A 17906-nucleotide genomic window follows, 5' to 3' on the forward strand; every position below is an offset into this window, starting at 1 on the left:
TCTAATTTTTTATTAATAAATTTTTTTGAAGTAGTTAAATATATATTATTAGAATGGCTAAATGTAAAACTATATTTATTTATTTCAAATATATATATATATATATATATATATATATATATATATATATATATATTATTCAGGATAGTCAAAAGCTACTCAACTCTGACTTTGTAAAATGATTATATATTAATAAAATTATATATATTTAAAAAATTAATTTGTGAAATAGTAATTCATTCCGCTATTTTTTTTTTAGAAAAAAAAACTAACTTTTTTTTTTTAAAGAAAGAGAAAGGTGAACACATATATATAAATGTATTCTAGAAACATATATACACATAAAATTCATATATTAAATTTTTTTACCTACTTTTTTTTTTAGTATATTTGAAAAAAATAGGAACTTAGAATTAGGACAAATGAAGTATTTATTTAGAGATTAAAATTTGAGACGTAACTAAATTGGTGGTTTATTTTTCTGTAAAAAAAAAAAACATTGGTGGTTGGTTTTATTTGTTTTGGGTGGGTATTTAATACATTCATTAATAAATACTTCTTTAATTTATTTGTGTCAATAAATTACTTCCTCGGGAAAACACATTAAATACAACATTATTTACAGTCTTGTACTATCATTTATTTTATTAAATATAGTGCAACGCATTTTTCTAACATATTTTCCTACTTTAAAAATGAATGTAATTTTTGCTTATTTTTCACATATTAAAAATAACCATTAATAAAATTGATAATTTAGGCCTTAAACCTTAATTATGGTAGAATTTAACGTCTTCTAAAATTAAAATAAAATAAAATTAATCGATTAATAATTTTATCAAAGTATATTTATTAATCATTGATGTATTTTTTTACTATCATAATATTTATTAGATAGTACAATTGAATAGTTAGGTGTTAAATATTTTTTTTGTTATATAAAATTAAATTTTTTTTAGTCACTTAAAAACTTTATATTTTTTAGTTTTTAGAATTTTTTTTTACTAAATATAATTTTGAATAACTTTTTTTAAACATGTTTACAATATTGTAAAAAGTTTATCTATAAAGTATGAGTTCAAAAATTCAATTTCTAGGTACATTTTTCATTCAAAATATTTTATATTTAATATATTTCAAATTTAAATTCTAATTTTTTATAGAGAAATTTTTATAATATTTTAAATATGCTCGCAAAAAATTATTTAAAAATTTAAATTTCAAAGAAAATTAGTCTCTGTAAAAATATTTCAACTTTTTAGTCCTTAAAAAAAATTATTTACCTCATATATTTTTTTAAAAATTGTATAAATTGATCTTTTTAGTCTATAAAAAAAAGTCTATTTAAAATTAAAGTAGTGATAAAAAGTGAATAAATTTTTTAGAGATTAAACTTGAAATGTTATAATTTTATAAAACTAAACATTTTTAACCCTTAATATTACATTGAAAACTTAAAATGACAATTATTTTGAGGCAAATTCATTTTGCCAAAGTAACACTCATTTTGATATACTCTCTTTGTGTCACATTGAGTGACTCATTTGTAAAAAATATATGTCTCAAAATAAATAATTCTTTCAATATTTGATATTTTATTGTTTTATCTTTTTATACATTTTTTTATAATATATATGAAATTATCAAATAAATTACTCATTTTAAAATATAGATAAAATATAAATATATTAAATACTCAAAAAAATATTAAAATATACGAAGTCATTACTCCCTTCAATTTCGAGCATACCACAAAGAACAAATCAAATTTTGTCCTATAGAATATAAACAAAACCTAATTAGTTCTATTAGAGATAGTAATTAGACCAAGATCTAGTAGGTATCCGTAAAAAAAATCCACAATTGATTGGGTAAAAACCCGCATAATGGATATGAGCATGAGGACGGGTAAAACCCGCATAATGGATATGGGCATGAGAACGGGTAATTACCTGCAAAATTAAGCGGGTATGGATGTGGGTACCCCGCCCCGCACCCGCGCTTATATAAATATATTATTTATTTATTTAGTTATTTATTATATTAGTGTTTAGTTTGATTAATTGTTTTCTTTTATGTTTTAACATCTATTAATATCATTGGACCACTACAATATTTATAATTGAAACATAAATGTTTGCAAATTTTTTAAGAATCTGATTATGATAAATAGGTAAATAATTGTAATTTTATAACTAATAGTTATATTTTATTAATCGTGACTTTATAATTATATTTGCAATTTTGTATCAATTATCTCAGATAATATTGTCGTATGACTTGCAGCTTCATTAAATGTTATTATGGATATTTAAATATATATTGTAACGAGTGTTCATTTGAAATGTTTTGAGTTAGAAAAAATTTTGGTTTATAATATTTTATAATTAGATTTAAGATATTTGAATAATTTTAAAATTTAATCATAACAATATCTTTTATTTATCGATTTTTTTAGTTAAAGCGTGAGTAATAGATATGAGTACGGGTATTTAAGTACCCTAAGAGTACGAGTATTAAAGTTGATATCCAAGAAGGTACGAGCATAGGTATAGATATTTTTTTAAGTCGCTGATATGAGATGGGTACTATAGTACCCTACCCATTGTCATCCATAAGTTCTACCATATTAATGTTATCATTCCTAAAGTATTCTTTAATTAATTTAGATTTTATGATTTTATTTTTCGTGAAACAAATTCTTATGTAGGACAATTTAAAAAATACAATTATTTATTTTTTGTTATTTAAAAATATTTATGTCATTAATTACTTTATGTGAATATTTTTCTTTTGTTTATAACATACTCAGAGGAGTATTTATGCATACAACCAATATTTTATTATTTTACTCTTTTAATTAATGAAAACACCGTAGTCATCTAAACTTTTTTAATTTGTAGTATAATTAAATTTGATATTAATTTATCGATTACTCCTTCAATCCTTTAAAAAATGTTATATTCATAAAAGAAATTGTCTAAAAAAGTGGATTAATTTTTCAATGTAATTTATTTATATAATCTAATTAATATTATATATGTCAATTATAAATTATTATTATTATTTATTTAGTATTTATGATAGTAAAATAACCAATAGTTAATAAAGTTATTTAATTTGGTAAAATTATTATTCTATTTTTAATAACTTTTCTTTAATTTGTGTGAAATGACTCAATATAACCATTATTCATTCATATTTAATGTTGAATTTATAACTATAAGATTGAAATGCCTCTTTTTTTTCTAGAAATACTTTTATTTATGCAATTTTCTATTAATACACTTAAAGATATATAATTCAATCTTTGTTTTTCAATCAAATTTAATCGTTGAATTTAAAAGATAGAAACACAATTTATTTTCTAGGTGTATTTATAAAAACCCTCATTTTATTTTTCAGATATATTTATTTAATTGATATAGTAAAAAGAATGTAACCAACGAGATGATCAGTTAAATCTAACATAAATGACTAGATTTTCACAAAACAAATTAAATTTGAATTTAAATTGAGAAAGAAATTACTAGATTTTCACAAAACAAATTCAAGTTTGAATTTAAATTGAGAAATACTTTTTTTGTTTTAGTAGAGATGATAAATTTTACTATTAATTCATACAATTGCGATTCAAATCCAAGACGTCCAATCTAACAATATCAGAGATTGTCAATTGAGTTATCGACATTTATCAATTGAGCTAAGACATTTGTAGAGAGATACCTCATTTAATAGATATTTGACAGAGAAATACCTTATTTAATGTCTGATACACTAATTATCTTGATTGAAATGAACCTACCAAAATACACCTATCAAAATACGGAAAAATAAAAGTAAAACATCAAAATAACACTAATAACCATGCAGTCCAACTCTGTTGACATTCGAAAATTGTTTTTAATTCTGAATGCAAAAATAACCATTTTTTTGTTGGAAAAAAAAACCGTAAAGTATATGATACTTTTATTATAACAAATAACTGTGAAGTGATTTTCACATTAACAGACTCAAACTAACTATTATTATAAACTAGGGTCTGTGTTATTTCTTATGAAAAATCTTCTATTAAGTTAGTAAATAATTTTATATAAAACTTTTTATTCAGTAAATAATTTTACCAAAAGTTTAATATAAATATCGCTTGTTTGTTTGGTTAAGATTGTAACAATGTGTTTATAAAAAAAAAGGTTATTGTAACAATGCAAGAAAAGTAGAATGGCATTGTAGGGTATCTTTTTCATAAACTTAGTATCATAATCCTCAAGCCAGATAGGATCATAATAGGAGAGATCTCCTTCAAGAAGTGATACACCTTCACCTCTTTGTAATCACTTCTTCAACCTTGTCATTTCATACTTTATAAAACATTTCTTGTGCAACATAATCACACCCCACAACTAAAAAACACAATGAATACATTAACATGCAAGTCTAAACTCATATTAACGAACTCAACCAAATTAAAAATAATCAAATTAGACATATAAGAAATTGTTTAAAATCCTCAAAGTATTATACCAATGGAGTCTGTAGGCAATGAAGTTAAATATCCTCCTATAGGATAAATATCTTCAAGTTTTAAGTACCTCTCTACCAACAGAACTATAAAGTCAAATACTTTACAATGACAGTCTGAAAATTTAGTCATATTCACTAAAATTTGGACCTTAATCCCCAGCTTAAACATTCCGGTCCACGCATGGCATGCACAATGATGATGTTTCTTTCACCCTTCAAACCTATTAATGGCATAAGAAACACAACTTAGGAATTCACTATATGATTTACATTAGGCTAGGGATAACCAAAATAACTCTACACTACCAATAATTTAGACTTGACATTTAAAAAACCAATTGAAAAAATATTATACAAGATCCTATATTCAAAATTAAAAAGGACTAAAAAGTACTTAGATTAAAAGGCTTAGTATCTTCAACTTTTTACTAGTGCTAGAAATAAAGAGGTTAAGACCGTAAAGCATACCTGATTATCAATAATTGCAAGTTTTGATTTATCATTACTCTTTGTGCCAATGGAGCAAGAATTATCTTTAACTTTCTTAGATTGCATGCCCTTTTTTGAGTTGGATTTCTTCAAATATTTTATGGGCATCGAAAGCCCATCGACATCAATTTTGAGGCAAGTTGGGCAGCGCCATATTTCGCCAGGAGCAAACTTCAAGTGAAACAAAATATAAGTATGCATACCTTAAGGTTAAATAAAGAAATAGTAGAATATAACAATTACAACACAAAATGTAAGCATGTCTTAAGGTGAATGCATTTTAAATGGTAAAACAACAGCAAGCTTCACAACGGATCAACTCACCATTGCAGCTCACATACAAAGTTTCTCTTAAGAATTTGATGTTTTTAAGACTACGATTAGCTAAAGCATTTGGATTCTATACAAGTTACATAATTCATAAACCCGGCTTCATGAAGCTAGAACAGACAATGTCCCGCAAAATAGAAAATTTAAGCAGATCTACTCGCATTCAATATATTTAAACTAGAATACACAACTTCCCACGTCGTTAGAAAATTAAAACATATCTACTCACTTTCGATTTATTTAAACTGACTTTCCAAAATTATATCCCCTCAAGAAATGAATGTAAATACCATATGAATATACAGTGTCTTTAAACCAAGCAACTTTTACCCATACAAGCCTGTTACTGTGTTCATTAAATATGAGTTGCTTCATGTGTGAGTGCTACTTCTGCCATGATTATATGCAATGGCAAATCCAAGACCATCAAGAAATTAATTTAAAAATATAATAAATATTGTTATCATACATACCGCGTCGGCTGGTGTCTTGGGGCGGTCGGCTGAAGGCGGTGGTGGACTGCGTGCAATGGTGCCTGTTGACGGTGCTGCAAGTGGACGTGAATGGTGGCTGTCGACAGGACTGATGGTTGAATGGTCACAAACTTGCGTTGGTGGGGGGCTGGATGGTCGCACGTGGAGGTGTGGCCGGCGGTTGAGGGTGCTTCGCTTCCGGCGCTGGATGAGTGGTGTTTCTAAGAAATCCAGAGCAGGAGAGAGAGGCTGTGACATAATGAAAGTCTCAGCATAGTTATGTCAAAGGAAATGCAAGTGTGACATAATTTACAATATCTAAGAACTGGAGAAGGGGTTCAAAATTAAAATTATCCTAGGTACTATATGTGATTTTTAAAAACTGATAAGGTGCAGCTGCACCCCCTCAATTGCATGTGGATCTGCCTATCTTTATATGTTATAGCAAGCTTATATCAATAACTTCTATGATCACAAATTCTATTGACATGTTTGAGAAATTAAATTAAATTAAATTTTGAAAAAAGTATATCTAGAATGATTCAAACTAAAATATTTTAAACAATTATCTTTGAGTACAAACTAAAATGATTCAACCAAAATGATTCATGCTAACTTGCAGCTGACAAATAATGCAAACCGCAGATTATTTACGGCAGAAACACGAAAAGTAAAACTAAACTTACGCCATCATCTCCAATTTCGGGTGAGCCATCAGTTTTAGGCAAAGAAGATTCTGAAAGCAATGGAATGTTTAAATCCAAATCTGGTACTACTTTTCCAAAACCAGTGCCTCTTCTTCTTCTTACATACACCTGCTTAAAGTATCTTACATCCCTTTTCATACCCCCAGCTGAATCCATCCTGAAATATTTTCAAATGATGAACATAATAAAGGTGGATTATGAAGACTACTTGACGCATGAAAAAAAAAAGAAAAAAAAAGAGCAAAGAATCACATAATTGAATGAACAACTATGGAACTAATTACATAGTAATCACCCATTTCAAATCTTCTGATCTGTCAAAATACAGAATCTAGTACATATATCATTTTAAAATTACTCTGCGGAGAAAATAAATATCATATATGAATTAAACACCCAGCGACAATAACATTTATTGGCTACATAGAAGGCTATTAAGTATTGAAATGTTCACAGTAGTAGGTAAAAATGGAAACAAATATAATGATAGCATCAAAGTAATTAAGAACAACTGAATTACAAATAAGCTGACGACAATTAAATACAAAATGAAAAGAAATTCATGATTCTATTATACTCAGATGAGTTTGAACACTTAAGCAATTTGAAAGATCACAGGAAGCGGAAAAGAGATTAGTAAGGCCACAGGATAACAATAACTTACACAATCAGTAAAAACGCATAAAACAATACAACTTGGCAAGTCAATTATATAGTAAAATGAGATCAATTGAAGGCCACATTAATCCAACAAAAGATATGAGTACAGATCAAGTCTCCTTGAATCTATAAGTGCAAAGCCATACATAAGCAATTGGAATCATTTGTTGTCTTCAAGTAAAACTAACACACAATAAAGCACATATTTACGAGAACATAATTTTTCTTTTGGGTTTGGTACTAAGCATCAACCATTGAATCTGCAGTTATATAAGTTATTTTAGAAGATTAATTTAAAATAACTCATACTTTTGAGGGAATATATGAACAATTATTAGCAATTAAAACAAAAGGAAAGGAAACATTAATAGTGTCATATAGAAGTTGTGATAAGATCGTTATCATTTTTGCATTTGTTTTTAAACCTCAAGAGAATGTGAGATGCATTTAGTGCAGGAACCCACCTTGTTCTCGAAACAAAAAAAGCATTGCTACTAACATAACATAAGCTCGGCTACTCAAGGAAGCTTTCCTCTTTAAGGAAGCCTTAATTCCTCTTTTCTAGGGAGATATGCCAAGTAAGCTTTTAAATCAGGATAAACTGCATTAAGGATTCATCTCCTTAAAAAGGAGTCTGCAATCAAAATCAGGTATAGGAACAAAGAAGCCTTGGGCGTCATTGACTTTGAACAAAGAAGGCACATTTCCTTTTCAGTATTTAGTTGTCATCGATCCTCTTCAGACACCACTTTATTATCCACTGACACCTACAATCCTACTTGTTTGACAATCCCCATTGGACAAGTCAGTTTAGCTATCAACCATAACATATCATAGGAAGCTCAATCAGTGCATCCTTGGTCAGTGTAGCATCACCTTCAACCTCTGAATGTATTCTCGTCCATACTCCAACAAAACCACATAAAAGCAGTCCATCTTCTAAATGATAAGAAGAACACAAGAGACTTGTGCAGCCATAATTCAACCCCGTCAACCTCACTCTTCCTTCTCACTTCATCTACTATGCACAATGCACCTTAAGCCCTTTTCCCCATTCAAGCCCAATGACAATTTTCCGTCAAATCCAACAAACAGCCTGTGAAGCCTCACTGCCTCAGAAGTTAGAACCTCCACATAAAAAAACGGGTGCTACTGATTTTTCCACTAAGGAGGATTTCTAACTTCCAAGTCAATAAAGCCCTAAAGACTGCCTTAACCCTGTAGATGTGAAGTACAGGTTCTCAAGTTATCCATTATCAAGTTTTTCCCTTTGAGTACTAATCTTGTTCTCTCCACTACCAAATAAGAGGCTAGATCCTAATAACACATCAAAACCCTCTCCAAGTCCAGAGCAGCATCAATGTAAAAGAAAAGATAATCATACTAGATAATAATAATAATAATATTAAATACAATTAACAAGAAATCTAGATTTACAAAATTCCCTTTAAATTAAACACAAACAAAAAACATTCCTTTCCTTATGCATAAGCAATAAAGACCAACAAAATCTCCAATTGATCCCTACTCCAAAAAGCAGAAAAGATTGAAAAAACAGAAGCTTTCTTACTCATGATCAGGCACAACATATTTAGATTCCTACAAAATCAATCAACATTGCAACTCCAATTTCTTGAAATTGATCAGTCCAACCAACTAATACCAAAGCTTAAATAAACAATCAAATAACAAGAAGAATGAAATAAAAAAGAGAACACAGATAATAGAATAGAATCATAGATATCAAAACACAATTGGATAGAAACCTGAATGAATGCTGCTACTGACAGAAATGAAAGAAATGCTGCAGATGGGTGAAAGAAACGAAGTTGACAAAGTGAAGTTGTGTGTTGTGTGTGTATATATATATATATATATAAATGAAGTAAATGAAATAAGATGGAAAAAAAGAAGAACCTGAGAGCAATTGCATGTAACGGCTGCTGCTATGCTCACAGTGTCCACGTCACTGCCCTTTGACATTTTGGTTCTACTATTTTGTTCCTTTCCCTCTTTACTTAAATTCATGCCTCAAAATTCCGTGCCACAATCGCAATTACTGTCGCAATATATAAAGTTCTAGAAGTCTCAGCAATGATATTGCAACTACAATTGCGCTTGCAATGTCATTGCAAGCGCAATTGTTAGTATTATGGCAATATCATAATTCACATTGTAATTACAATTGCAATGTAATTTAAAACTCATGTATATATAAATATACATATAAAAAAAAAGGAAAAAGACATATTTATGACGTTATTCTTCTTCTAGAAGGTTCGAAGACCTAAACGAATGGATGGAAGACATAGAGAATAATAATGAATATACAGAAGCACGAAGAATAATTGAGTCGTGAATGCTATTAGAATAAGATAGGGGATTCTTTGAAAGATGATTGATTGATTGATTGAAAGTGTTACTTTACTGCTCATGGTGGTGCTTTGTTCGGAGGTTCGTCACGGTTTTGATAATTGAAGTTATATTTAGAGCTTTTGCGATCGATTTTTTTTATTTTTTTAAGGTTAAACAACCTTCATTCGATTGATAAAATAGATATTCTTACAACCGGATTAAAAAAAGAATGTGTTGTGACATTTGAATCCTGAAATTTTTGTTGTATTAAATTTTAGACAGTAAATTTTATTTTTAATGGTTTTAAATCTAGTTTTAAAGAAAATCTTTGATCACCCTTTTTTTTTCAAAAAAATCTTGATAACTTTTTAGGCAAAAAAAATCTTTGATAATTAAGAGTTAAGATTCTGGCTGTTCACGTAGCAAAAAGAAAACATTGTTGGTGCACTTAAGTTTTGGGATATTGTTTATCCCTATTAGTTTAATAAACCCCACGAAAACAAAATATATTTTACTAGATATAGTTTGGTCATTTATCAAATTCACACATTCGATAATTTTATTAAATTGTCGCATTATGGTAGGTATCTTAATATATTATATAATATCATTTTTTTCTTTGCCTAAAGCTCTATGAACTTCAATTTTTCTCAAAATTCAACTCAATCTCATTTTCTTACCTCAAATCTACACTAAAAATTCACTTTTATATTCATCAGCTTTTAATCATCAAAATGTAAATTTTTGTTTTTATATTTTTTATTCATCAACTCTTAATCATAAAAATTCACTTTGTATATGTGTTCATCACTTATCCAACCATTCACCAAATCACCTTTACTATCCAACAAATACATTTTCAACCTCCCATGAGCAAATTCAATTGTGTTTTGTGGTTGTGTTGTCAATGTGCAACACACAGTCTGTCCATGCTCTTACAATTTTCTCCTTCACCACATCCAATATGGTACTTTCGACGTATTTGAGAAATTTTAGAAATTTTTCATATACATTTTTGAACTCGAAAACGACACCAACATATGCATCCTATAAAGGAGATTCTACTACAACATACCAACTCTCATTTTGGTGTTCCATAATTTTGTCGATTTGACCTATTTCACATTTGCATCTACATGGTTTGCAAGTTTTACCTTCACATCCAACTTGCATCTAGCTCTAACATGTTTTGAAATATGATACCAACACAGTAAAGCTATAGAAGTTGAAAAAATATTTGCAACAACATTCATCAATGTGGTATCTCGGTTAGTCACAATTTTCTTGAGAATCTTGTCTTCAGACCTCAACAAATTACGACACATCTCTAGAACCTGAGTGAAATTATCCTCCTTTATAAATCTAAGAAAAACAAACTCAACTGAATATGTCATATTTGTTTAAGACACACCAGCGACTCAAACATTGACATTTCATATAGATTTGTTTTATAAGTCGAATCCATCAACAACATAGTTGGTAAAGTGTTAAACAACTTGACTAATTTAGAATGAGCCCAAAAAATATCATGAATTTCAAATTCAAACTTATCAATCATTATATATTTGTATACATATTTGTGATCATCCAAACATTTCAACAAATGTTGCATTTTTCATCTTGAACTCCTCAGAGTCTTCTTGTATCTTTAACATGCATTATAAACTTGTTTCATTGTAATCGCACTTTCGTTTCTTTTGTCTTTCAAAGTCATTAGAACATTTTTTGGTGGGACCATGTTTCTTGTCATCTCACCAGCTAGTTCTTTCTCTTCCTCATTTAAACGACCATCAATGATATGATCTTCTAAGTTTTATCCATATCATGGTTGTGTGATCCTGACACAACTAGATTTTATTCTTTGGTTATCAAGAAATAACCACGCAACCTAAATGGACATTCACAATTCCTAAATCACGTGTCTTCACATTTCAACTTCTTATTGATTCCCTTATACACATCGCCCTTTTTGTAACCCAATACAAAAAATTGTTTTCCTCTATAAGAACCATGACCATATTTTGTTATTAACACTGAAAATCCTAACTTAACTACTTGACAATGAACCCAAACAATCAAATCATCTTGGAAACTATATTTATTATCAGTAATAAATTTTATCCCAACATCAATGTCATTCATCACTAGCTCTACAATATCCAATTTCAAATTGGTTGCTTCCTTGGGTTTCAATTCAGATACATGCTTAGGTATTTCTTCAGCTGCAGGCTTCAGTTTGGATTCAACTGCAGGCTCAGGTTTTAAGTTGAATGTTGGTGAATGTTTGAATTCAACTTCAGGTCAACCATAACTAATTGCAAACATTTAACACAAATTAAAACTTAATTATGCATAAAACAGACAATTATGGATTGTATTAACATCTACCGAATGCATGAATCTAGTAGTGTTATGTTGTTGAAAAACATAATGTCGAATGTGTGAATCTGGTAATGGTAAGTTTATAAAAAACATATTTTTGAATCTCTGAATCCAGTACAACACAATACATGATTTCAAAAACTTTAACTACCAAAATGACAATGAAGAATGTTTTAGAGTTACATTACCTTTGCAATGAAGAAAAATAGAGTTGATGATGCCCATGGATGAAGAATGAAGTTTTTGAAATCAAAAAACGTGAAAATAGATAAAGGATTTAAGGTTGAGTGTTGAAAAAGAAGTGTAGGGTGAGAGTGCTGACATGACTTATGTATTGGTGCCTACCGGATGTCAGAATCCAGTAAAGGTAACTTAAGTTAACATATTCACACATCCAAAAATTTACCGACCTAGGTCGTGGGATGTGGTAAAGGGTAAATTTTAAAATTTGATGGGCCTCTGGGTAATAGTAAGGGGTGATTAACAACTCCCTAAGTTTTGATGTAGTTGTCAACACTCTCGAACACTATGTTTGAGTTATGGGCCAAACTTAGAATAAAGTGGTCAAATTCACTATGATAATGGGCCAAATTTAGACCAACCCGACCCGACTCAAATCATAAAAGGTTCTCAAATTAGAACACCTCACCACAAAGTAGATGGAATTTGAAGTCAATTGACCAATGTATCTCACCTGCAACTTTGTTCCTAGTCACATGATGGTAGTAAGAGCCAAGAGGAATATGGAGTCAACGACCAACAATAACTCACATGCACTTCCAATTCTTTTCCTAGTCACAATCCTAACAAAATTCGATTAAATTATTATATTATTCCACTTTTATTTAAAAGTAACTAATTTGCCCTACGATGAAAAAAAAAAAACCAAAATGTCCTATTTTTCAAATCCTTCAGGTGATTGCTCCCCCAACCTGCGACGAGTTGAAGAACTTTTTTTTTGGCAGTAGTAGGTCGAATCTCGAGGATGCGGCCATCTACACATTTTTTAAAAATTTATTTTTCTCATTTTAATTGATTATTTAATAAATGAAAAATAATTATAATATTAAAACAAAAACAAAATGCTAATAATAAAATACAAATAGATATAAAGAAATGACAAAAATAATAAATGACAAGTTTATCTTTTTATATTTTTGAATTAATATTTGACTGATCAATAATTAATATTCTCTTCCATTATTTTTCAATTGTTGCATTTATAAAATAATTTATTTTTATTTACTTGTAATTTTCAAAATTAAATGCAACATTGATTACTGTTTTCTCAATAATATCTTTATTACAGATAAGTAAATGGATAAAGTGATATATAATAAAGGATTAATGGTATTATAAAAAAAAATATATAATTCTATTAAAAGTAACAAAGTTTATTAGTTGCCGTGGCATGTTTAAAAAGTGTTGAAACGACAGCTAAAAATAAATAAAAATGGAGAGAATAGTTTTTCTTAATATAGATTTGACCTATTTTATGATGCTTATGATTTTATAATCAATAAAATCCAATTCTTAAATAATTCTAAGTGTTTAAGATGATATTATATTTACACATTTTTACATATTAATCTGATTAAATATTATAAATATTATTATTTTTTTTATAAAAGTTATTAAATTTAAAAAAATTGACATTGTAAAATAAATAAATAAAATAACATGAAATTAATAAACTAAGAAAATAGTTGGAGTATCCATATTCACTTGTTATATTTATGTTAATTTTAAATTTTTTTGACACATATGTTAATTTTAATCAAATATAGAAAATAAAGACTTTATATATTTTGTGAATATATTTTTGTATTTATATATTTTTTAAATGTATAATTATTTTATTTTAATGATAAATTATTGAAATTATAACCAAAATAAATAAATAAAACTCTTAAAATAAACGATTATTATATGAAGAAAATATTTATTATTAATTAATGAAAATTTATTTATAAAAAATGATTATGAAAACATTATTTTATAATATTTTTCATTGTTTTTAAAAATAAAGACAAATAGAAAATCTTTTACATCATTGTTAATAAGAAAATTTAACACAATCTTTTTATGTGTATATATAGACGTGTAGGTTTTTAGATTGTGGTTGTGGCTACCAGGATACCTGCATTGGATCGTCGGAGAGAAAAAATCAAAGAGAAAATGCGTTAAGGGAAGGCCGGTATCAGAAAAACAATAGTATTGCAACCTTATGCTCAAATCTAGAGTCCACTTAAGATAAGATAAGGGTAAGAAGATTAAAACAATTATTCGAAAACTCTTAAAAAATAAAAATTTTATCATTGAAAAAATTTCCAACAACATTTTGTACATAAAAAAAACAGTTGATATTTTAATATTTTTAAATTTAAAATTGATATTATTTTAATAAATATTAAATTAATTGACTGAATCATTTATATTAACTTAGTAAATGAATTTTTATTTTAAAATATAACTTTTTATAAAAAAAAATTAACATTTTTATTAAATACTATTGGTTCTAAAAACGTCTCACATTAAATTCTCTTTATGATTCCATATGTCCTAGATCCACCATACTCTTGTTTGTTGAGCCATATCCAATACACTCACAAGCACCTGTCAGGCAAAATAAAAAAAATAAAAAAAATATAACTAGATAAAGATCAAATAAAATACATATATACTTATAATATCATTTGTTTGATACATGCGATAATAAATAAAAGACTTAATAATACATGTGGTTCTTTAACTTATTTCAATTAATGTTTTAGTTTTTTATTTTTTTTCTCTCGATTTGGTCATTTATTTTAATTTTGAGCGACAATTTAATCTTTTATGTTTTAATATGTCAACAATGTTATATTTTTCTTTTGCAAAAATTTAAAAAATTGATCAAAAGTTTCAAACAAAACCCATCAAATTAATTATCATCCTCAATATATGCAAATTTCATCAAAATCATAACTTAAATCTTAAAACAAACTCATATTTTCATCTCTAACAACATCAAATAAAGAATGAAAATATGAGTTTATTTGAATATTTGAATTATGAATTTGATGAAATTTGTATTATATTGAAGAATATAATTAACTTTATGAGTTTTGTTTGAAAATTTTGATGAATTTTTGTAAATAAAAAGATAATATTGTTGACATTTTAAAATATAAAAGATCAAATTGTCACTTAAAATTAAAATAACGGATCAAATAAAAAAAGAAAATAAATGACTAAAAGGTTAATTGAAATTAAGTTAAGAGACCACATGTGCTATTTAGCTTAAATAAAATCACATTATTTTTATTGTATCATATTTTTGGTAACATTATATTTTATTGAGGAAGATCATTAAAATTTGTTATCCTATTATGCTAGTAGTTTCTAATTTAACTCAAATGTAGAATCAAATTTTGATTTAGAGAAAGAAGATTATTTTATCGCTTATCATAGCATAAAGGGCACTAAAGGATCTTTATTATTAGGAGTGAAAAAATAAAAATTATATATGTTTCGACCTTGTCAAGAGTCCACTATGTCTTAAAAACATTTATGATATTATTTACATCTAAACATATTATGAATTAATTATGAATTGTTAGTCAAGAAACAAAAACCCGAATCAAGCTTAGTATAAGTTGAATTGAAAGAAACTGAGGTGGTCATGGAACAATTATGAATTAAGCAAGGATGAAGGAGTTGAGTCTTACTTAGTCATACAAAAGATAATTTAATTTTTCTAAGTCACACTAAAGATAATTTAATTTTTTTAAGTCACATTTAATTCAAAATTGATGTGAACTAATAATTTGACGCAAAGACAACAAAGCTTGTTAACTTTGTAGAAAACATCAAGTAAAGAAAAAAATTGCGGCTACTTTTTAGGACTCGCGATTAGGAGAAAAGAAATAACGCATAAAGGAAATATTCCAAGTCAAACAATTTGAGAATTGTAACTCAAGTAAGGACAACTAAGATCTCAAATAACGAATATAGTTGATTGCACAATATTATTTGGTCAAGAGTTGTGGCTGATAGAATATAGGTCTTGATATTCAGTCTATAATACTCATTGTTTTTACCATTTTAAGAACATCAATAATCAATTAAAATATATCTTTTATTCACAATGTATCTTTATATTTCATGCATTTATGTTTTATTTAGTTTGTAGCTATTAGACTTTTCTCATTGATCTGTTATCGCACACGGGTCAAATACAAGTAATAACTTGAGTCGTTTCGCAATGACTTCTAATCATATTAACCGAATTGTGAATTAAAATTAACGGGGGGTTCGAATTTGATTTGGGCAGATTAAGAAAACGATTAATCCATTGATTCGAGAGTTTCAGACCGATCACATATTCTATAAACAGATTTAATTTCTAAATCGTGACTCTATTTCTATTTGACTATTGAATTGATCAAACAAACATAGTCAACTCTATATGAATTAAATTTCTTTGACTGGATTAAGCATCACAATCATCGATGTATTACAGTTAACAATCAAGTGTCGCAAAACTATAATTTAATTAATGTAGAAATCGAATTATGTCAAACTAATTTCATCAATCCTATTGAGATTCAAATTAAGCAAACATAATAAGAATATAGTCGAATAAAAAGAAATAGAATCATAACGTGAAATTAAGATTATAAACTGAACCTCAAGGTGTTGATGAAACTCTGAAACAGTGGATCAATCTGAGAAAATTAGTCTTCCATTAAAATAAAATAAAACTGTTTTTATGTTTCTCAATCCCAAAAAACGTGTCTTTCTTAATAATAAAAAAAAAAAACTCCCAATATATGGTACTCGATTTTGGACTTTAAAACAAGTGGTCCGCTACTTAAAATTATTACAAAAGAACTTAGATCACGCAATCGGCAGTTTAGACCCAGTAAAGTTCGACATTGGGCTTTTATTCCAACACAAAAATTGTAGCTCTGATTTTTAGCTTTTCAACGTCTGCTCGTATGCGTCAATCCGATATCTAGAGTCCAAGTTATGACCTACATAGCGAACAAGGGTCAATATGCAAATGATAAAATTAAAATTCAATTTCGACCCAAAGTTTATAAACAAACTAAAAAATTAATATAGCCTATAAATAAGCTTTTAAAATGTAAAAGTAAAAATCTAGAAACATGTGTCCAAATGATTTGATCACTCGTTGCATGACTTAACATTATTTGGAGTAGTTAATGCACTCACAATCAAATGACACAATTTATTTCTCAATGTAATTGTTTGAAACAACATGAATCACTTGACCTGATAGAAACGCTTTTATGACAGATTTTGCTGGCCTCAACCTAAAGTGACGACAACTAATTTGTTAAACTTGTGTCAACAAGTGGACGAATTGGTAGTTGACCTCATGGAGGGGTTTAAAAAGATAGTCGACAACTGCTTAGTGCAGTTCCTTGAGCCTGAGTATGTAACCATAGCTATCAGTGGTATGTGTCTTTAACATAAGGAGAAACTTGTTTTGACTTGAATGGAGGACCATCTAGAGCTCTGCAAATAAAGTTGTTCATTCAAGAGGAAGAAAATGTACTGCAAGATCCTCATTTGGTATTCATTGTACAAAATAGAGGAATTGGGCGATGATATGTAAAGTTATTCAATGGAGGATTGTCCAAAATCTTGAAAGGAAAAAGTTATTCATGTCCATCATGAGACCAACTAACGACAAGGATACTCACTCTTATTAAGTATCCAATTCCTCCTCGTCCTCTCTCTTTTGACCTCTTCTGAGATTTTTCTTCATCCACTAGAGATAGATGATTTTGGGTCCTTTTTGGCTCAGAATCTCACCCCTTACATCGATTTTTTACAATCTAATAAGTGAATTACACATAAATTAATTTTTCTTTTCATGTTTTTCCTGAGAATTTATTGTCTAAGTGGTACGTTGTTTGGATTTTTGTCTTGGTACAATGTTTGTTTGGTTCAGACTGTTAGATTTATCTCGATC

The 17906-nt window shown here is 27.9% G+C and overlaps 1 protein-coding gene across 2 annotated transcripts; it reads right to left on the reverse strand.

Annotated features, from left to right (window-relative positions):
* Positions 1-4466: 4466 nt before the first annotated feature.
* LOC101505600 (uncharacterized) lies at positions 4467-9737 on the reverse strand. Of its 2 annotated transcripts, none has more exons than XM_027335194.2 (5): positions 9101-9737; positions 6503-6680; positions 5817-6065; positions 4993-5184; positions 4467-4745 (listed from the first exon to the last, which is right to left on the reverse strand). In XM_027335194.2, exons 2-5 carry the CDS (start codon positions 6677-6679, stop codon positions 4740-4742), a joined length of 624 nt encoding a protein of 207 aa, XP_027190995.1. In that variant the 5' UTR covers position 6680; positions 9101-9737; the 3' UTR covers positions 4467-4739. The 2 variants fall into 2 exon arrangements, with proteins under 2 accessions (XP_027190995.1, XP_027190996.1); XM_027335195.2 differs by lacking the exon at positions 9101-9737 and adding an exon at positions 8950-9047.
* Positions 9738-17906: the final 8169 nt, after the last annotated feature.

This window comes from Cicer arietinum, chromosome 1, assembly GCF_000331145.2.
Source record: "Cicer arietinum cultivar CDC Frontier isolate Library 1 chromosome 1, Cicar.CDCFrontier_v2.0, whole genome shotgun sequence".
In the NCBI taxonomy this organism is placed as follows: domain Eukaryota; kingdom Viridiplantae; phylum Streptophyta; class Magnoliopsida; order Fabales; family Fabaceae; genus Cicer; species Cicer arietinum.

Excerpts from the sequence above, each read along its gene's own strand:
- LOC101505600 (XM_027335194.2), bottom strand. The coding sequence starts at position 6,679 with ATGGATTCAGCTGGGGGTATGAAAAGGGATGTAAGATACTTTAAGCAG. Across the intron at positions 6,066-6,502 it reads CCGAAATTGGAGATGATGGC|CCTCTCTCTCCTGCTCTGGA; the intron begins GTAAGTTTAGTT and ends ATTATGTCACAG. Across the intron at positions 5,185-5,816 it reads CCAAGACACCAGCCGACGCG|TTTGCTCCTGGCGAAATATG; the intron begins GTATGTATGATA and ends TTTCACTTGAAG.